This window comes from Oncorhynchus mykiss, chromosome 17, assembly GCF_057628025.1.
Source record: "Oncorhynchus mykiss isolate SJ-2025 chromosome 17, ASM5762802v1, whole genome shotgun sequence".
NCBI lineage: Eukaryota > Metazoa > Chordata > Actinopteri > Salmoniformes > Salmonidae > Oncorhynchus > Oncorhynchus mykiss.
This window is the reverse complement of record NC_143038.1, coordinates 45,359,498-45,381,416: the sequence shown is the minus strand read 5'-3', so window position 1 is coordinate 45,381,416 and position 21,919 is coordinate 45,359,498. Positions and strand designations below refer to the sequence as shown.

Here is a 21,919-nt window from a genome sequence, read left to right as displayed (position 1 = left end):
ATCGGTCGCCAGCTGGACGGTGTTTCCTCAGACACATTGGGGCGGCTGGCATCCGGGTTAAGCGAGTAGTATGTCAAGAAGCAGTGCGGCTTGGCAGGGTTGTGTTTCGGAGGACACATTGCTCTCAACCGTCGCCTCTCCAGAGTCCGTAGGGGGGTTGCAGCGATGGGACAAGACTAACTACCAATTGGATATCATGAAATTGGGGAGATAAAAGGGTAAAAGTACATCAACAAACATAATTTAGCTAGGACTGTCTGGGAGTGGGGAGAGGAAAACTGAAAATGAGCTTTTATTGGCAAAGAGGTTTAGAACTCTTTCTTATTGGTCTTTTAACTAATTTACCGCATGGAGATGTCACCATGTAAGGCCAAAACTCCCACCCACCAAAACAGGCTGAAATTTCAGGCAGTCTTTTCAAACAGCTCTTACACCAAAAGGACATTATCACCATTTTAACAATTTAACGGCATTATTCCAACCTCATAGTGTGGAAATATATATAAACACAGGAAAATCACATTTTTGACTGCACTGGACCTTAAAAAGAGATTTAAAATTTTTTAAAAGTACCTATTCAATGTTTGGAACCACAACCATCGTGTTGTTGAAATGTGTATGCTAAAAGTGGCTTATCAGTTTCAGAACCATAACCACAGGAAGAGGGCCACAGAACGTTGGAGCCCTATGGGGCCGTTTATGGGAATTGTCTTTCTGGGCTGGACATCAGTTAAACTGCAATACCAAAGCTGTCCTCTGGGTACAGTCAAAAGTGTGCTACTACCAGAGTTGCCAAACCAGACAGATCAAAAGGTAATTCGGGAATAATCACATACCAGGCCTAATGTAAGAGAGAAACAGTCACAAGCAGGAACCAGGACGCGATTATCTAATTTTAGCAACAAAGTAAAAAAATAATCTGTGATGATCAAGGGAACTCTGTATTTATCATGCACAGTGGCCTGCATCAACACAGACAGCAATGGAAAGTTACTGGCTACAGTTCAAGCTTTTAGAAATGATCCAGCCACCCCACAGACAGAACAGACACCGCCTTTAAAGCCCTTCCTGGTCCTTGTGAAATATCCGTGACTTATTACTCTGTTACAACAACCACCACCCACCTCATCAACTCTCCTCCAGCTACAATGGGATCAGGGGATGGGCTGACAGTGCAACGACAATTTATAGCGGGAGATACTAGCATAAATCAGGCTTCAATTCATTGCAATGGTTGGTTCTATGCTCCACTTTGACACAGCTCTGCAGTAGGATCAGGAGTTTTTCCTGGGCCCTAACAATAAAACGCAGCTCTGCTTTGCGAGCCTTAACACAAACCAAAACACACACATATACAAACAATGGCATCAGCCTCTCTCTGACCTAACTAATATTGTTTCATGCTGGTGCACACCCTGTAATCAGTTAAATCAACGGAGCAGTCCAAAGAATGACTTCATGGTCCGTCTATCATTCGACTAGTATCAACGATAGGCCTATTTCATTTTCTATTTCATCAATGACAAAGGCTTATAGAATAATATGTTGCGTTTGTAATAAAAACACATTCAATGCAAGCCCCCTCTGGCATTTGTCCTATGTTTATATTGTAGTGTAGGCTATGGCTTTTAGGAAGCCAAGACATTCTCAGCTGGATGGACCTACAGACAAACATGGATTCATGAACATGAGCATGCACACAGGCAACATAGGAGAGAGTGGAGTAAGTTGAGACACACCTTGTTTCTAGGAAACAATACACAAAATTAATCATGTGAGCAAATATTTAGGAAGATAATCATTTCATGGAGTCTTTGAAGGAATAAACCACATGGAAAAAGTGGTAAGCAAGTTAAGTCCAGCAAACTGACTTTCACAAAATCAAATTCAGTTTGTGTTATAGGTTTTATGATGTCTGTATCTAAACCAAAGTAGATTGTTTTACACATCAGTTGGGGTGTTTATAAGCTACAATATGAGGTCCTAAACCTAGCATGAAAGTACACCCTTGTAGCTCTGTGGGACAATATTATAGTTTTATTTATAGTCAAAATGTTTGCCTTGGGGTAAATTGAGCCAATGGCCACCATACCCCATACAAATTATGTTAACATTTTGTCCGTTTCATGCATAATATGCATAGTATTTTTGTCAATACGTCATGTATATGAACTCAAGATAGTGCAGCCAAGAAAGTGAGCAAAAGTCCATTTGAGCAGCAGCAAGGGATGACAAAAATAGACTGAATGACACTGAAGAGGTACGTTGACAAAAAATAAAATGAACATGTATCTGTGCGAAAGAGAGGCTATGAGAGAGTAGCAGAGGAGCACGAGGTCTTATCTGATGACAGAGTCTGAGCTTGCTAAACATCAAGAATCTCGTGGACCAGTTTTATGGGTTTAGTAGTCTCAAATGCAGAACTCTTGCCTACGAATTGGCACATCGAAACAACATCACTGTCCCAGGCAACTGGTCAAGAAATGGAAGGGTAAGTTATTGTGATAACTCTGCATTTAGATATATTCAGACTGATACAGTGGATGTGCAATTTTACAGTATATCAACTGTAAACCCACTGTATATTTGTATATCCACTGCTCATCCTCTTACAACTAGGTAGAGTTGTATGTATGTATGTATGTAAGCAAACTTTGTTTAAACTCTAGCTGTCAGTCTCTAAATGTTGTTTGTTACTAGCAGCACCACATTGCCAGGTAAAGTTCTAGTATGTGCAAATGATCTTGGCAAAAGGTGATTTGATATTTAACAGAGAGATCTACAGTAACAGTCAAAAGTTTGGACACCTACTTATTTAAGGGTTTTTCTTTATTTTTACTATTTTCTACATTGTAGAATAACAGTGAAGACATCAAAACTATTAAATAACATGTATGGAATCATGTAGTAACCAAAAGGTGTTCAATCAAAATATGTTTTATATTTGAGATTATTCAAAGTAGCCACCATTTGCCTTAATGATAGCTTTGCACACATCTGGCGCACTCAACCAGCTTCACCTGGAATGGTTTTACAAAACTGTCGTTTACATCAATTCTGATTATTTCCAGGGATACACAACATCCTAAAATATATTTAGAGATCTTTCCCTTGACATAGTGATGCTGAATGTAAAAAAAATGTCTCAACTTATCCCACTCTTCCCTAGACAGATGAGCATGCACACAGACACACAGTAGCACACACAGATAAATCTCTCCCTGGAGCCTTTAATGGGATTGAGAGCGTGGGGTTGAACTTTCACACAGATAGAGGCAGAGGAGAGATATAGGCAGCATAGAGGGAGGCAGATGGAGAGGCAGCGTAGATAGAGTGAGGGAGAGAGAGAGAGGCAGAGAGAGCAGAAGGTGTGAGAAAAAAAAGGTACTTTTGAGGATTTATTAGGCAGAGAATGAAGATAAGGGTGGAAGTAGAAGGGGGTTGTTGGCGTAGAGGTTTGATTTCATTTATATCATTCATGCTTGCAGACTGAATATGCAGAATGCACAGTCACATTTAGACAATACTTAAATATACTACATTCAATTAAAATAGGTCCTAGCTTAGAAGAACAGTTTACAAAGTGACATTTTGTTATTAAAAAGTCTGATGGCATTGGCTATGGTAGAATTTGTCAGCGTATTTGTCCTTGCGTCGACACTGGACAGTTGTTCCTGGTTTCGCAGGACTCCCTTCTCTGTGTAGAATACCTTGTAGAGAGGGTGGTCAGGCTGGTGCATTTCAGTGACCAATCTTATTGCTGCTTGCTCTAGATAAAAAACCCTGTGGCATACTGTCACAGTGGAACACACACTGGCCTGATCCTACCAGTCCTGTCCTGTCCCTATGACAGTCTTGGGCACAGCACAGATCTCCAAAACACCCCCTTCTGTCTATACCTGACATAAATGATTAGGGGTCCACCTGTTTCTAACACACACTGACATAACCTAAAAAACAATGGGATGAGGGGGTAAATAGCCTCTCTTTCACTCTGACCTCAGTAGCTAGGCTATTTAGTGTCTGAGACATTCAGATGGTTCTTTGGCTCTACATCTGAGATCGGTGAGAACAATGTGGTGGCCCACAATGTCTAAAAACTATGTCAATGTCGAAAACATTCTCTAATTGACTGATGTCGAAATAGCAAATGGTTTACAACTAGATTTCCTCTCTCTTTGTGGTCTAGTTGCTGCTTGTGGTCACTAATCTGCTTTCTATTATGTCTGTACTTCTCTTTAGCGTTTTGTGATTTCAAACACCACTGTGAAGGGCACTTCACCATCATATAAAGAATTTACATTGGGTCATAAGTAGAGCCAGGAGATTTTTTCTGCCCATATGGCCTGGGCCCTAGAATTCTCAGGGGGGGAGCTTTTAGCAGGACACAATGTTTAGGAAAGTTCCAACAGAAATACGCTATGTAGCCTAATGTAAAACAAACAAGGAACCATGTCGGCTGTATTCATGGCATTTCTATCTGCAACGTTACACAAAGTTTAGAACCTAAACGTGGCCCACTTCAGGTCAAGTGATCAGGTCAAATAAAATAAAATTGTCACATGTTTCGTAAACAACAGGTGTAGACTAACAGTGACATGCTTACTTATGGGCCCTTCGAAAAAAATGCAGAGAGAAAAATAGAAAGATATTGACACAGGGAATAAATACACAATGATTAATAACTTGGCTATATACACGGGGCACCAGTACCGAGTCGATGTGCATGGGTACAATGTTATTGAGGTAGATATGTACATATGGGTAAGGGTAAAGTCAGTTGGCAACAGGATAGATAAAAAGCAGTAGCAGCACCGTATGTGATGAGTAAAAAGAGTTACTGCAAAGGGGAGGTCAATGCAGATGGTCCGGATAGGTATTTAGCAATCTTATGGCTTGAAGCTGTTCAGGGTCCTGATGTACTACCCTCTGCAGTGTCTTGCAGTCGGATGCCAAGCAGATCCGCTCCTCTAAAGCCCTGTCGATGTGGATAGGGGTGTGCTTGGCCCTCTGTTTCCTGTAGTCAGTTTATTTTTTGTTGTTGTTGATATTGATGTAAAGGTTTTTGTCCTGGCACCACACTGCCAAGTCACTGACCTCCTCCCTATAGGCGGTCTCATTGCCATTGATCATGCCTACCACCGTCGTGTCAACTTTAGCAAACTTAATGATGGTGCTGGAGTCGTGCTCAGCAGTCATGGGTGAACATGGAGTAGAGGGGACTTAGCACGCACCCCTGGGGGCTTCCATGTTGAGGGTCAGTGTGGCGGATGTGTTGTAGCCTACCCTCACCAGCTGGGGGCGGCCCATCAAGATCCAGTTGCAGAGGGAGGAGTTCAGCCCCAGGGTCCTAAGCTTAGTGATGAGCTTGGAGGGTACTATGGTGTTGAACGCTGAGCTGTAGTCAATGAACAACATTTTCACATACAGTGCCTTCGGAAAGTATTCAGACATCTTTACTTTTTCCACATAAGTTACAGCCTTATTTTATAATTGATTCAATTATAAAATATCATCTATACACAATACCCGATAAAGACTAAGTGAAAACAGATTTTTAGGAATGTTGGCAAAAATAAAAAACAGAAATGCCTTATTTACATAAGTATCCAGACCCTTTGCTATAAGACTCAAAATTGAACTCAATTGATCATCCTTGAGATGTTTCTACAACTTGATTGGTTGTAGAAACATGATCCAGGGTGTCTGGGATGATGGTTTTGATGTGAGCCATGACCAGCCTTTCAAAGCATTTCATGGCTACACAGCAAATTGGCCAGTGTTACCGAGTGTTGATTTTTCAGTGTAACATTTCTAGTGTCGATTCAGGGTTTAAATGAACACTCAGTGGTGTAAAAGTACCGCAATGTTGTCGTTAATAATAACCACTGTTGTGTGTGAAAGAGTGATTTTTTGGGATTGTTTTTAATATCTGTGTATTCGCATGTACATTGATTGATTGATTAATCTCATGCTACACAAGCATAAATAACAGAATGATTTCTAAACTAATCCAATCAGCTAGTTACATTTATTGCACCTTATTGATCCAGTTTAAATGGTTTAGGTAGTCTCCTTTATCAATGTCAGTCATTCTGAATGTAGGTTGCTGATGAAAAGTTCCAACAGTTGGATGTCCTAACTCTGGATGGATTCCAATTGGAATTACACATCGCTTGGCAAACCAGCCGAATGTGCCCTGCAGGCCTGATGTGGCCTGTAAACCATGATGTTCCTAGCACCACTGTGTCAAGGTAAAACTCTTCCATCAAAGTAAGTGATAACAATGTATTGGTCAACAGTTTTATTTTAATGATAACATTCGTTTACAGTAGGAACTCACTTGGTGAATTGCACAGGACTGAAACAGAACGAATTTAACAATCAAGTCACTGTCACTAACACATACAGTCATGGGTGGTAACTCTACAATTCAATTGAAAAGGCAAGGGACACTGGGAAATTATATTGGGGGTGTGGCTTGATGGGGACAAATGTTTGGCTACCCGTGAGTGGAAGTGTGGTACCAGTTTAAGTGGTCTATGGTTATGTAAATTAAAATGAAAAAAGACCACTACTAGTGCTGAAGTATATAACTTGCTTACATAACGGCATGTGACAATAAGGATTTAGAAATACTATTGTAATGTCCATAACCTAACACTGAGTGATCTTGTCAAGTGATAAGGACCTTTATGTGTTGGTTCAAAATACTATATGAGGTGTTATTACATAACACCGTTGGTGCAAACTATACACACTTCCTGGAGTTAAAAATACTATACAAATCAAATCAAATGTATTTATATAGCCCTTCGTACATCAGCTGATATCTCAAAGTGCTGTACAGAAACCCAGCCTAAAACCCCAAACAGCAAGCAATGCAGGTGTAGAAGCACGGTGGCTAGGAAAAACTCCCTAGAAAGGCCAAAACCTAGGAAGAAACCTAGAGAGGAACCAGGCTATGTGGGGTGGCCAGTCCTCTTCTGGCTGGTTGTTATTGCATAACACCTTTGGTGTAAACTATATACACTTCCTAGAGTTAAAAATACTATTCAAGGTGTTATTGCACAACACCATTGGCGTAAACTATATACACTTCCTAGTAGTGATGTTACGTTTGATACTGGAGCTCCAAGGCATGCGCAGAAATCGCTAAGGGGCTAACTTCGAAGCAGTGTGCGTGTCACTTTATCAGAGGTACGTCATCAATGACATCCAAAGCTTTGTTTGATCACATGCCTTTTCAAACTGTGTGTTACAAAATGCGAGATCCCACTGATTTTGCATTTCCTACACATTTCATTGTTTATGTGTATTTCACACTATGTTGAGATAAAAATCTGAGTATAATGCTTGTATGGATGTCAACCCCAACACATGTTCATGTCATTGTTACCAATAAACTGCATTACAGTTAAAAATTACTGACCAGCTTATACGAACGGGAGTTAGCATTTAGCAGTCACTTCTTCTCAACCTGAAAAGGGACAACTTCTACATGTTATGTAGCGAAAAACAGCCAACTATATCTAAATCAGACTTAAATAACAACGTTCTGCACCTGTTACAATACATAAATCATGGCGGATTTGACAAATATCCACTTTGTTAGATCAGATTTGTTGAATGTGCGCCAATCTGGTTAATGGAAGGTCTGAGCTTGTTTTGATGCCAGAACAGGGGTCTTGCATAATAGTGCAGTGTCATAATGACTGAGTCATGGGATAACATACAGCATCAGCTGTTTAAATATGGAGATAGAAATGGTATACTGTGTAGTCAGACAACAGCAGAAGAAAGTTTACCTATTCAACTGCCAACATTGTAATGCTTTTTACCATTGTTGGACACTCAGTGAAAAAGCAGCTTGTGCACTCACACTCTAGCCTACATATAGCATGTGTCCAGTCTGAAATTGATGGTCATGTTCATGCTGCGCCCTTGATATGGGACAACAGATTGTTTGTTCATAGAGAAACAGCCAAGCCTTCTGGAAGTGAAATCTGACAGTCCCACATATGGAAGAAACAGACCTGATATGGCTCTTCTAACAGTGTCAGTAAATTAAACTGAGTCTGTAGCTGTAAAAGTATTAACAAAGAATGCTGTTTTCTCTCATGCCACAGACAGACTACAGTTCACCAAGGCTTTCAGAATCCCACATAACAGAAGTCAGTCCATTATTGGGATACACGAAGCCCAAAGGAACCTAACGTTACTCCTTATAGTCCAAGGACCGTACGTGTTCTGTTGAGAGGCCAATTGGCTCTGACAGCCAAAACAACCAAAAACTCCATCTAAACGTGAATCGATTCTCAATTGCGTTACCGTTATAGAAACATAAAGCCCTTATCACATCAAAATTATTTCACGAATGCAAAATACACACTTAGTGTACACTGTTTTAAGAGGTTTTACAGTTGCAGCCGACAATATATTTTTTATAACACGTTTGTGGCCGTCTTCTATTTGCACACAGTTCTTCGGAGAAACAGATAGCTAATTAGCACAGGTACGCCTCTGTTTTACGCAAGTAAATGCTGTAACATGGGGAATATGGCTGTGTGGGAACCCTAGCCCTAATAAGGTGTAGTAATTTAACCCTTTTTTTATGATTATTTCTCAATGACTGGAAATATACATTCCATTTGTTTCCAAAACCGGGCTCTTAACAAAACTCTCCCTGCCAGAAGATACTCTCGTCAAGGCATCTATGAATGGGTTAGGCTATGTGCAGTACTCAGCAATTAAATGCTTGCATCTGACAGGAGGTTTATGGTGACACATGGTTCAATATATAGGCCTGAGAATCATAGCATTCTATGACAAGGATTGGGCTTTAAAATACAAGGCCACGTGTAAATACCATTTTAAAGAACTTAGATTAGATAACACGTTCCCAAGGGTAAAGCCTCCCCTACATAAACACTATTATGGTACACATTCACACACCCCACTTCTCCAGTCCTGCAGATGTCAGTTCAGGGCTTAGCAAACTAAACCACTCCATGGTGAAGGACAGGGCGGCGCACAATTGGCCCAGCGTCGTTAGGGTTTGGCCGGGGTAGGCCGTCTTGTAAATAATAATTTGTTCTTAACCGACTTGCCTAGTTAAATAAAGGTAAAAAAAAAATATATATATATATATATATATATATATATATATATATATATTTAAAAAACGGAGTGGCGCAGAGACCAAGTTTTGTGTAATCTAGCTCCAACCACATCGGTTCGACAAGGTCAATACTTTAAACAAATGTTTAAATGAAACGCCTACCTTGTACCGATGTTTGTCCTCTGTAGTTGTGTGGCTTTCTTTGCTAAAATCCATACTTTTCAATAAACGTTAATCAAATACAACCACTGACTGTTTCCTTGTTGAGATTCAATCGGCACATGCACATTTGCGCTGAGCAAACACTCAGAGGTTGTATTTGTTCATTAAAAAAATATGGATTTCAGCAAACAAAGAAAAGCATGCAACATAGGCACAAGGTAGGTGTTTCATCATTTCCATGTTTCGTTAATATTGAACTTGGGCGAATCGATGTAGTAGGAGCAAGATTTAATGTAGCATGATTCTCTTCTCCTCTGTTGGTGGAGTCATCAGAAACTTCCTTATTCAGGGAACTGCGTGATAGGCTATTTGTGGATCAAATATGCGCAATGTATTTAATTTCCCAAAACATTGCCTCTCACATAGCATTTATTGCACAATATTTAAACGCATATTTAATAATGAAATAGACTAGCTAACGTTAGCAAGATACATTTTGACTAACAGCTGTCATCACCACGATTCCACTAATACAAACGCAACATGTACTAACATTGACTAACCAACCAATAGTCACTGACAGTTGACGGTTCACTAGCTAGACAGATTGCGATTCTTCTAGAGGGGCACTATGAACAGCGGTCTTTGCAAACGCTGACAATATTCGTCTATTGCTTCTAAAAAAAGAAAATCGGTTGACATCGCTTTATTATTATTTGAAGAGTCGATATGGTTCTGTTGTTGTAAGTAGACCTAGCCTACATGACAACCTTGTTTACTTCCTCCGCCGCGCGCTAGCTAGCCGGCGCACTAGGCAGTATGTCCTCGTTAAAACTCCCTCATCGCATCCATCATGAAATTATACATGTTACAACTCCATCGGTGTTGAAACCCTACCTGTCCAGTCTTGCGTGGCTCGTGGTCGGCAGGAACCCCTCATAGTCCAGGTTTGAAGGAGAGCTGCTCGTTGCCAGCGTTGTTTCGTTGTGTGCGTCTCTCCGCGGTGCTTGATGGCAATGAATGGAGTCACGTTTGGAGAGGCATGCAAGTCCTCTCCAACAGGACGGAGAGGATTTCAGACAGCGCAGATGCGCTACAACAGGCACGGGGTTATGTGAGCACTAGCTGAATTGAGTTTTTCACTAGCTGTAATGACTAATCTTTGAAAATACATATTTCATTGTTTTGTTTAAATATGGTTGGGTTCACATTAATCAAAAGATGACAGCCTATGTGGCAATAAGATCAGGGGTCACCACTTGTGTTGTGTTGAGTTGTGATGAGGTCAGCAAGAATGAGAACGTTCATAAACTCATAACATCTCTCTCTTTCTCACACACATTCACACAATTCATAGGACATTTTAGTCATAGTTCAATGGAAAGGATTTCACATATTTAATTTCTTAGAAAGGGCTTGATTGTGCATTGCAATCTTCAATAAAATATCAGTACTTCCACAATACATCTTAGAATGAATAATGATGCAAACTTTTTTCAAAAGCAGAATTCATTAAAAAGAAGAGAATGCTTGTGAATGCAAGATATTTCTCCTCTCAGCTGGGATCTCTACAGCTGCACCCCACTGCAAGAATCCAGCCCTGCAGAGAGGACAGACATAATGATGAGTTGCAGAACATGACTGACCTGACAAAACCAGTGGCGATTTTAGCATGTAAATCTTGGTGGGGCAAACTCCCTCAATTTTGGGGGGGATGCATGCCAGCAAAGTCACAACACTAAACAATATATTAATTGCACTATAGCGGTGAGAAACGGTGCCCACAAACTGTTAGGGCCTACATAAAACTGTCCCAACAGCAGAGTCCCAACACCTTACCACCGCTACACCTGGCTATCAGCAGAGCCTTGTCTGGCAGCGAATCAGTTCATTCAACCTCATTTACTGCCATTTAAAAAAAACAGCTGATATGGCTGACCTGCTTAAACAAATGTGTTTTTTTAACAGCTTTTTTTCTCCCCAATTTCATGATATCCAATTGGTAATTACAGTCTTGTCCCATCACTGCAACTCCCGTAAAAGAGCCATCCGGCCGGCCAAATCCTCCCCTAACCTGGATTGTGCGCCGCCTCATGGGTCTCCCAGGCTGCGATACGCCCAGGTTCGAACCCGGGTCTGTAGCAATACAGTGCCTTAGACCGCTGCGCCACTAGGGAGGCATACAAATGTGGTTTCTACTGAGAATTGAGATGTACAAAGTATGGCGTAGGGTGACAACGAGCAGATAATTCGTATTTATATATTTATTTTATTTAACCTTTAACTAGGCAAGTCTTAACAAATTCTTATTTACTATGAGGGCTACCCCGGCCAAACCCGGACAACGCTGGGTCAATTGTGCGCCGCCCTATGGGACTCCCAATCACTGCCGGATGTGATACAGCCTGGATTCGTACCAGGGACTGTAGTGACGCCTCTTGCACTGAGATGCAGTGCCTTAGACATCTGCGATACTCGGGAGCCCAAAATAAGAGGCAATCCGTAATTTCAATTAAGACATTAATGAATGAGCTAGTACGGACGTAGTCAATATAACTTTGTTCGGCACTTTTGAAATGTACAGTGACAGAATTCAGAACATGGGCCATTCTTACAGTATTCTCCCTGTACACCAAGTCAGAACCATATGATTAATAAAGGGAGCATATAAGCAGACATTGAAAGCTCTTACAAATGCTGCATGTGCACCACCAAGTCAGAACAGTAGGTGAAATTATGAAGGGAAAAGGGACCAAATTATTAGGTTGAGGCACATGGGCTACTAAAAGCTTACTACACAACATACTTAGTATTACTTTCTTAGCTACAGTATATATATCTCCTGGCATATTAGATAATTTATGCAGCAACATACAATACCTTTTTTGGACCTTGTGCTGTGCTCACTTGAACTGGAAGGTGGTGCGGCAGTCCTTCCTCTGCAAATGTTGTCATCAAAGTCTGGCATTCTCTGGATTTATGGTGCTTTTGAGATAGCTGGGAACTCATAAAAAAATAAGGTTGAATCATGATGTCAGTGATCTTCAGGTCGGAGCTCTAGAAAGAGGCCTGAGTTCCTGACTTGCAATTCCGAGTTGGATGACCGTTCAAAACGTATTTTCCCAGTCGGAGCTAGTTTTTTCCCAGAGAAACCAGTTGTTTTGAACTCACTGAAGTCTGAGATTTCTCAGTTCCCAGTTGATTTGAGCGCAGCAGACATCATGCTGCATTAACGGCATGGTCAATGTTGTAATGTTTGTCCTTTTAAGCTTGGAAAAGAGACCCTTAAACCCAGACTTGGACCACACACCCACTCCACTGAATAGCAGGCTAGTGATTGCTTTGTAATGCTTGCAGTTAGCCTCTGATTCCTTGCAAACCCTTCATTGTTGAATTTGCGATTTCCGACTAGTGTAAGGTTTATGTCCAATGGTCGAAGAGCACCGATACGTTTTACGTATAATTTCTCTTCATGTGGCACGGATTGGAAATAATTGTCCAGTATATTGTTGACTTGATTCATGATGGTGACTGCTAGCTAAGATTTTGAAAGTATGATGTTGACATGATCAGTCCAATCAAAGCTACTGTAGATATGTGATTTGACATCATTTTATCTGTGGCCAATGACCTTGAGCCTTCTTGGATGGGCACTTCTAATGTAACTCTATAGCAGCACCCAAGGGGCTTGAATTTGAGCTCTACTCGTAGATTTTTGCGGTGACGTGTCCCCATGAGTGAGCCAATCACGGCGCAACTAGAGAACATAACCAACCCCTAAGCTCTATATTTTCCGCTGGTTGCCCCACCATCACAGAAAGCACAGAGCCAGGCTGAAACACCTGCATTTTGGAGCTGCTTTACACAAGAAAGCAAAAAAGAGACCAAGTTTGTTTGTAGCTTTATTAACTTAATGATTATTTTACATTGTTTGTAAACATGTGTGACATGTATTAATGCCAAAATAACATGAAAAACAGGCAACAAAAAGCTTAACAGGTGGGGCTCTGCCCTGAATGACAGGTCACCACTGCGTCACAGACTGTGGATGAGATGAAATAGAGAGAGATACAGATTAGTTCAGACTACAGCAGAAGGTGAGCCCACCTATCATACGTGCACACAGACACCATTGTACTAACCACACATCAAATTCACCATGTATTGGAAATGGTCTACAACTGTCATTGACATGCCACAGTCATATTCTCTCACTGATCGAAAGCTCTTTCTGATCATCTCAGGGTGTGCCCCTCTAGGAGGAGGGTGTGTCTGTCCTTCATATCCTCCTCGTTTAGCCCCGCCTTCCTGAGCAGCTTCCTCAGAGCAGGGTCCAGCTCACTAGACTGCACACAGATGAGGATGTTACAATACAATAACATTGATAACTGTGATATAACAGAGATATAAATGTGATCATAATGCAGTATCATAATAATCATAAGTATCACCACAATAGTGGTGCAGGTGCTGTACTCACACTGAGGCCTTGCTCTGGGCCCACTCCCACCTGGGACTACTGTCTGGAGAAGAGACAAGATTAAATCAGTCAGACAGCCATTTATATTTTCTTCCATTCTAATGCAGCATCATAAAATGTATCTAATAGTGAATTATCTGGGTCTGTCTGAGCTCCAGTGTGCTGATGTTGGCCTATATATTTCTCGTTCTGACACATCTGGATATGGAGTGCTGATCCCAGATCTGCTCTGTTCCTGTTCACACAAACAGCCTGAGGCAGAGTCCACACTGTCAGTACGGTGCAGCTGAGTCTGCCCACTAGCTCTGTTTGAGAAAGAGAGGGAGAGGAAGAGAGACAGCAAGTGAGACAGCGAGATCGGGGAAGAGGAGATGAGGGGAGAAAGAGAAGAGGACTGGCCTGCCTGAAGCTGAGAGAACTAATTATATTGTAAATGTGATGTGACGTGTGTGTGTGTTGCTTTTCAAATCTGGGGCTTGTTGGATCTGTCTCTCCAAGGCTGCACAGAACCTCTCTGCCTCAGCTGCAAAGTTCAGGCTCACCTGGCAGTCCTGCACAAACACACACAGCCAGTGTGGGATGCCATCAAGGACCAGAACAAATATGTTTTCAGAGCCATGCTATTGGCCAAAGCCTTTTTAATAGCGGAATGGTTAATATTCCCCTAAAAGCTGTTCCATAAACAGTTTTGTTGCTTTGACCATCAGGGTTGAAACAGGCTTATAGGATTGTGTTTGATAAGGGGAGAACTTGGAGCATGTCACTTACATTTGCAGGGAAGGTGTGGCAGTAGGGGCAGATGCAGAGTAACAAAATGGAACATACAGTTCCTGTTCCCATAGCAACTCAGCTCTCTGGTATATTAAAGGAGAAAGAGATTAGAGAATTAAGTGTGGTTAAAATGAGTCATCAGTAATTTACAAAAGAAAAACATCCACACCCTTTACAACAAAGCCTATTGTTTTTTAAGGAACATGCAAGCTCATGGTGACTGGTAAGACATAAGAAAACTATGTTACGTTCCCCAGTTTCTGTGTTGTTGTGGGTTTGTATGTATATGTGTGTGTATTTCAGGAAATGGAATCTTGTATTCTTCAAGCAGCTGATTGGTCGGCCCCATCGATGATTGGCGCTCTGAACCCTCCCTCTCGTCAGGGGAAACACCTGTCTTCAATTATCAATTCCTTCTACAGCTGGATAAAAGCCAGTGATCCTTGGTCAGGAGGAGAGAGCTTCTTTGATGTCCTGTGTTGGTTGTTAGTCTGTGAAAGTTTTGTTGAAGTATTTTGTAGCTGCTACTCCTGTGTGTGTATGCCAATAGGGCCTAATGTTTTTGATTATTGAAATTGTTCACTTTCAGTTAGTAATTATTCTGTTTTATTTGTTCCTGGGGGGGAAGGGGAATGCACCTTTGGAGTGTTTAGGCAAGAGGCCTGCGGGCATACATAAGCTGTAGTATTTACTGTCTATGCACACTAGGCAAGACCTGGGCGGACCACCCCCTGTATTTTGGTTAGCTCGCCAGGAGGTGCTAAAATATTAGGTAAGTAGTGGGTAGGTAGGAGAGGGGACTATTTAACTTTTACTTTATTTTCTTTGGTTCTGTCCAGCCCCTTTTCCCCACATTTCTGTGTTAGGAATAATAAATTCACTGTAAATGGTAAAAAAAATTCTGTCTCTGTTGTCCTTCCCCTGTACCTACAATCACATACCTTTTTCACTCCACGGGGAGTTGAGTTGTAGCAGGGTGTTGCGTTCCCTTCACCCAGGGGGCGTATGTAACATAATGGGGGGCTCATCCGGGATTATTAAATCCACAGGACCCCGCTGCTCTGATCTCTGTGATTGGAGACTGAGGTTTGGTTGTGAGTTTGGGTGACTTAATTTACATGTGTTCACTAGGCTGCTGTGTACCATGACTGCCTCAGCCATCTCCCATTTTATTGAAGCTCCCTCGGTTGGTGGGGTTTTGTAAAGTAGACCTTTGCGCTATAGCTGATTATTATGGACTCTTTGTCCCTGAGGAAGCCCGAAAAGCTAAAAGCTGAGCTGTTGGTGCTAGTCAGGGGGGGTTTAGTGAGAAAATGAATTTTCTTGTTGAAATATGAGGGAGGCGGATAGACCTTCCGATGCCAAGGCGGAGGAAGGGGTTGCTCGTACCCCTTCTACATTGCCCCGATTCAACCCTTTATCTTCTGCTTCGGGTTGTTCAGACGGGACCGCTAGGCTAAAGGTGGTGCTGGCCTGTTTGGAAATGGAGCTAAAATATAAAGAGCGTGTTTATCCAGCTGGAGTTTGATTTAGAAATTAGGAAAATGGCCATATAAGCCGACAAGGAGGTGAGGATCCGACAACTCCACAACCTACCCATCATCAAGCCTACTTTGAAGTGAGTAAAAATATTGCGTTAGTCCTTCCATTTCGGAAGTTGATTCCAATTTCTCTGCTTTGAGCATGTGGCCACTCGAGGTTTGGCCGCTCCTGTTGCAATGTAAATTGTCTGGAAAAGCCCAGGAAGTAGTACCCGCTTTCTCCCTGGAAGACAAGTTTACAGTACGATATAGTTAAAACAACCGTGTTGCGGGCTTATGAGTTGGTGCCTGAAGCTTAAAGGCAGCGCTTCAGGAACCACAAACCCTCTCACTGTACTTTTGAGTTTGCTAGGGACAAAAAATCTGTTCAATCGCTGGTGTTCGGCCCGTTACGCTAACACCTTTGGAAGTTGATGCTGTTGGAGTATTTTAAAAGCAACCTGCCTGAGAGTAGTAGTTCATTGAAATGAACAGAAAGTGGCGACATTGGCCCAGGCAGCAGTGTTGGCAGATGAGTAAACTGGTGTGCCTCATTTTGAAAGCCTAAGGTGCCTCGTTCGGGTTGTTGTTTTTTCTACAACGACCCTAGCCTTCGCATGATGTCACCAAAAGGGTCACGTGATTGCGGACTGCACAGTTTTGCTAAATAAACCGAAACAATCCCTGTCACCATCCCCTAAGTTAAAAAGCGTGGGTTTATTACCGTCTTTGGCTCGTCCTTCGAACCGAGTTAATGATTCAGCATTTGGGAAACCGGATCCTATCTATGCTGTTTTATCTCTGCTGGTTGTTTCCTTAACTGAAGAACAAGCAGATCAAATCTTACAAGACACCAGGACTGTGCAGTCAGTAATCATTACTGACGCTTTTACCCGGTCCCCTGAAACCTATTGTTGCTCGCATGTATAGAGACAAAAGAAACATACCTGTACCATTACACTGGGTCCACTTAGTGTCAGACTTGGTATTAGGACGTTTCCGTGTTGGTGTAGTGTCAACACTGCCTGTTAAAGGAGTCCCATTGCTACTAGGGAACAATATCGCTGGTGGTAACGTAACTCCTGTGTTAGAAGTAGTAGACAACCCAGAAATCAAAACTGCAGATGATAAATTGGTTCAAGCATTTTCCCATGTTTTTCCTGCTTGTGTTAACGAGGGCACAATCTCGCAAGCTGGGAGATGTGGTGGAATTGTGTAGTTCCAGTTTTGAGAATGTTGAGGTAGCAGACAATGCATCTAGTATTCCTTCTGCAAGGCTGACGGTTTTTACCCCCGTAAAAACAACTAAGGCATGGGAACGCAAAATCGCGCCCCAATTACGTTACATTCTTTTGTCTGTCACCCCCGAGAAGGTGATTGAATGTCAAAAGGGAGACACCAGTGCAAGTGTTTTGCTTCGGTAATTTCCATTGAGGAAGCTAAAACTAGGGAGACCGCCTACTTTATGGAAGCAGGAGTTTTGATGCGTAAATGGGCAGCTCATAACAGTCAGTAACTGGAGTGAAGTGGTTCAAGTGGTTGTTCCTACACCGTTCTGATAGCAGGGGCTGTCACTCCTCCATGACCAGGTGTGGTCCAGACATTTGGGGATCACGAAGTCCTTCATAATTTTTTTTCTGGCCAGGTTTGAAGTCTGACATTGTCCAATTTTGTAAAACATGTCATGTATGTCAACTCACTGGGAAAGCGACTCAAACAGTTTCTTGTGCGCCACTCTGCCCGATTCCTGTGGTGGGGGAACCATTTGAATGAGTGATAATTGATTGTGAAGGTCTGTTGCCAAAAACTAGGTCGGGTAACCAGTTCTAACTAACAATGTGCTGTGCTACTCGATACCCAGAGGCTATCCCTCTCCATACTATAACGGCTAAGACTGTGGTGAAGGCACTAGCGAAGTTCTTCTATGTTTTGACTCCCTAAAGTAATCCAAACTGATCAAGGAACAACATTTATGTCAAAACTGTTCTCAAATGTGTTAAAGACTGTGTATTTCCCGTCAGGTCTCCATGGGCCCTTGAATGCTGGCATCAGACGCTTAAGTCGACTCTACGCAAGTATTGCATGGATACCAGTACCGATTGGGATGGGGGGGTGCCCTTTGTCTTATTTGCTATCAGGGAAACAATACAAGAGTCGTTATGCTTCAGCCCTGCTGACCTTGTGTTTGAACACACCCCATGGGGTCCGCTAAAAGGATGTGCTCCTTCAAAACTATCTCCTACACCCAGTAGCGCCCCTAAAAATGTGTTGGATTATGTCAGAAAAGATGCGGGAGAGACTGAGCGCTGCATGTGCGTTGGCACAAAAGTCTCTCTCTTCGTCTCAAACACATGAAATTACATGACAAAGATGTACATGTTGGCCATTCTTTTGCACAAGGGGATCAAGTTTTGGTTTTGGTTCCCATCCCTGGCTCATCTGTTGGAACGTATTTTTTATTTTTTTTTACATTTTATTATTATACCCCATTTTCTCCACAATTTCATGGTATCCAATTGTTAGTAGTTACTATCTTGTCTCATCGCTACAACTCCCGTACAGGCTCGGGAGAGACGAAGGTCGAAAGCCATGCGTCCTCCGAAACACAGCCCAACCAAGCCGCACTGCTTAACACAGCTGCACATCCAACCCGGAAGCCAGCTGCAAAAATGTGTCGGAGGAAACACAGTGCACCTGGCGACCTGGTTAGCGTGCACTGCGCCCGGCCCGCCACAGGAGTTGCTAGTGCGCGATGAGACAATGATATCTCTACCGGCCAAACCCTCCCTAACCCGGACGATTCTATGCCAATTGTGCGTCGCCCCACGGACCTCCCGATCGCGGCTGGCTGCGACATAGCCTGGACGCGAACCCATAGTTTCTGGTGGCACAGAGATGCAGTACCCTAGACCACTGCGCCCTTTGGCACGTTTTTCTGGGCCAAATCTTGTGGAAAAGAAACTGTGACACCAATTATGTGATGAAGACCCCGGTTCGTAGGCGTTCTTCAGGTGTGTGTCATGTTAACATGCTGAAAGCATATTATATGCGTGACTCTCCAGACAGCTCCTCGGGTAAGCTGGTCCAGCCTGCCATCTCCATGCTGAAAAAGTTACCCTCTCAAATGGAACATTTGGATAATGATCAAACTATTGATCTTATCCTATTAATAAATAGTTCTCAATGTGTTTCAGGATGTTCCAAGTCACACGTTCATCTTGGAACATGACGTGGATGTGGGGAACACTGCTCGTATACGTCAGCAACCGTACCGGGTTAACGCTAAGAAAAGGGATGTAATGAAAAGTGAGGTAGCTTATTTATTACAGAATGAAATGGCAAAACCCAGTAACAGCTCTTGGAGTTCCCTGTGTATTCTCCTTCCTAAGCCTGACGGTAAGTCCCGCTTATGTACGGACTATGTACGGACTATCGTCGCATAAATGCCATTACAAACGGCTGAAGGTACCACATTCATCTGTACAAACAATAGTACGCAAGTATAAACACCATGGGACCACGCAGCCGTCATACCACTCAGGAAGGAGACTCGTTCTGTCTCCTAGAGATGAACGTACTTCGGAAAAGTGCAACTCAATCCCAGAAGAACAGCGAAGGACCTTGTGATGATGCTGGAGGAAACAGGTACACTAGTCCTATATCGACATAACTTGAAAGGCCACTTAGCAAGGAAGAAGCCACTGCTCCAAAACCGCCATAAAGCCAGACTATGGTTTGCAACTGCACATGAGGACAAAGATCATACTTTTTGGAGAAATGTCCTCTGGTCTGATGAAACAAAAATAGAACAGTTTGGCCATAATGACCATTATGTTTGGAGGAAAAAGGGGGAGGCTTGCAAGCTTAAGAACACCATCCCAACCATGACGCACGGGACTGGCAGCATCATGTAGTGGGGGTGCTTTGCTGCAGGAGGGGCTGGTGCACTTCACAAAATAGATGGCATCATGGGGTAGGAAAATTATGTGGATATATTGAAGCAACATCTCAAGACATCCGTCAGAAAGTTAAAGCTTGGACGCAAATGGGTTTTCCAAATGGACAATGACCCCAAGCATACTTCCAAAGTTGTGGCAGAATGGCTTAAGGACAACAAAGTCAAGACATTGGAGTGGCCATCACAAAGCCCTGACCTCAGTCCCATAGAACATTTGTGGGCAGAACTGAAAAAGTGTGTGTGAGCAAGGAGGCCTACAAACCTGACTCGGTTACACCAGCTCTGTCAGAAGGAATGGACCAAATGAATGGACCACTTATTGTGGGAAGCTGGTGGAAGGCTACCCAAAACATTTGACCCAAGTTAAACAATTTAAAGGCAATGCTACCAAATACAAATTGAGTGTATGTAAACTTCTGACTCACTGGGAATGTGATGAAAGAAATATAAGCTGAAATAAATAATTCTCTCTACTATTACTCTGACATTTCACATTCTTAAAATAAAGTGGTGATCCTAACTGACCTAAAACAGGGAATTTGTACTAGGATTAAATGTCAGGAATTGTGATACTGAGTTTAAATGTGTTTGGTTAAGGTGTATGTAAACTTCCGACTTCAACTGTGTATATATTTAATTTTTTACTGCCGCAGCAGTAAGTTGTTGGCTGTAGTAGCCCTCAATCAACTGGAATAGCAGGTTCACATGTTTGCCTTCAAGTTGACTATTTTTTCAAAAACATAATCTGTGGATTTATTTAGGTTGCTTAAGACAAACTTATTCAATACTAAATAAATTATTTCAACTGTGAAAAAAGTGTGGTTTCAAAACAAATGGTGTCTTCTATGTCTTCCATGCCCTTACGTCCCTGAATGTTCCCTACTCGACCTAATGAAACATTTGCTACAAAATCCTAACTAGATTTGTAACTACAGTGTCCAGTGGAGGTCATGTTTGAAAGCAGCTTGGAATATACAGTGCCTTGCGAAAGTATTCGGCCCTCTTTAACTTTGCGACCTTTTGCCACATTTCAGGCTTCAAACAGAAAGATATAAAACTGTATTTTTTTGTGAAGAATCAACAACAAGTGGGACACAATCATGAAGTGGAACGACATTTATTGGATATTTCAAACTTTTTTAACAAATCAAAAACTGAAAAATTGGGCGTGCAAAATTATTCAGCCCCTTTACTTTCAGTGCAGCAAACTCTCTCCAGAAGTTCAGTGAGGATCTCTGAATGATCCAATGTTGGCCTAAATGACTAATGATGATAAATACAATCCACCTGTGTGTAATCAAGTCTCCGTATAAATGCACCTGCACTGTGATAGTCTCAGAGGTCCGTTAAAAGCGCAGAGAGCATCATGAAGAACAAGGAACACACCAGGCAGGTCCGAGATACTGTTGTGAAGAAGTTTAAAGCCGGATTTGGATACAAAAAGATTTCCCAAGCTTTAAACATCCCAAGGAGCACTGTGCAAGCGATAATATTGAAATGGAAGGAGTATCAGACCACTGCAAATCTACCAAGACCTGGCCGTCCCTCTAAACTTTCAGCTCATACAAGGAGAAGACTGATCAGAGATGCAGCCAAGAGGCCCATGATCACTCTGGATGAACTGCAGAGATCTACAGCTGAGGTGGGAGACTCTGTCCATAGGACAACAATCAGTCGTATATTGCACAAATCTGGCCTTTATGGAAGAGTGGCAAGAAAGCCATTTCTTAAAGATATCCATAAAAAGTGTTGTTTAAAGTTTGCCACAAGCCACCTGGGAGACACACCAAACATGTGGAAGAAGGTGCTCTGGTCAGATGAAACCAAAATTGAACTTTTTGGCAACAATGCAAAACGTTATGTTTGGCGTAAAAGCAACACAGCTCATCACCCTGAACACACCATCC

General features: G+C 42.2%; 1 protein-coding gene and 1 long non-coding RNA gene across 3 annotated transcripts in view; both read right to left on the bottom strand.

Moving 5' to 3' along the window:
• Positions 1-10,456, bottom strand: part of LOC110494292 (6-phosphofructo-2-kinase/fructose-2,6-bisphosphatase 4) — a 35,433-nt gene extending 24,977 nt beyond the window's left edge. Inside the window, exon 1 of the mRNA XM_021569238.3 lies at positions 10,181-10,456. Coding sequence (XP_021424913.3) covers positions 10,181-10,223 — 43 coding nt within the window. The 5' untranslated portion in view covers positions 10,224-10,456. The remainder of the gene's footprint in view (positions 1-10,180) is intronic.
• Positions 10,457-13,172: 2,716 nt separating this feature from the next.
• Positions 13,173-17,510, bottom strand: LOC110494291 (uncharacterized). 2 transcript variants are annotated; one of them, XR_016487975.1, is made up of 5 exons: positions 17,002-17,510; positions 14,532-14,617; positions 13,764-14,314; positions 13,442-13,629; positions 13,173-13,325 (listed from the first exon to the last, which is right to left on the bottom strand). It is a non-coding gene; the product is annotated as an uncharacterized LOC110494291 (long non-coding RNA). The 2 variants fall into 2 exon arrangements; XR_016487974.1 differs by having other exon boundaries at positions 13,499-13,629; positions 17,002-17,502.
• Between the last annotated feature and the right edge of the window lie 4,409 nt (positions 17,511-21,919).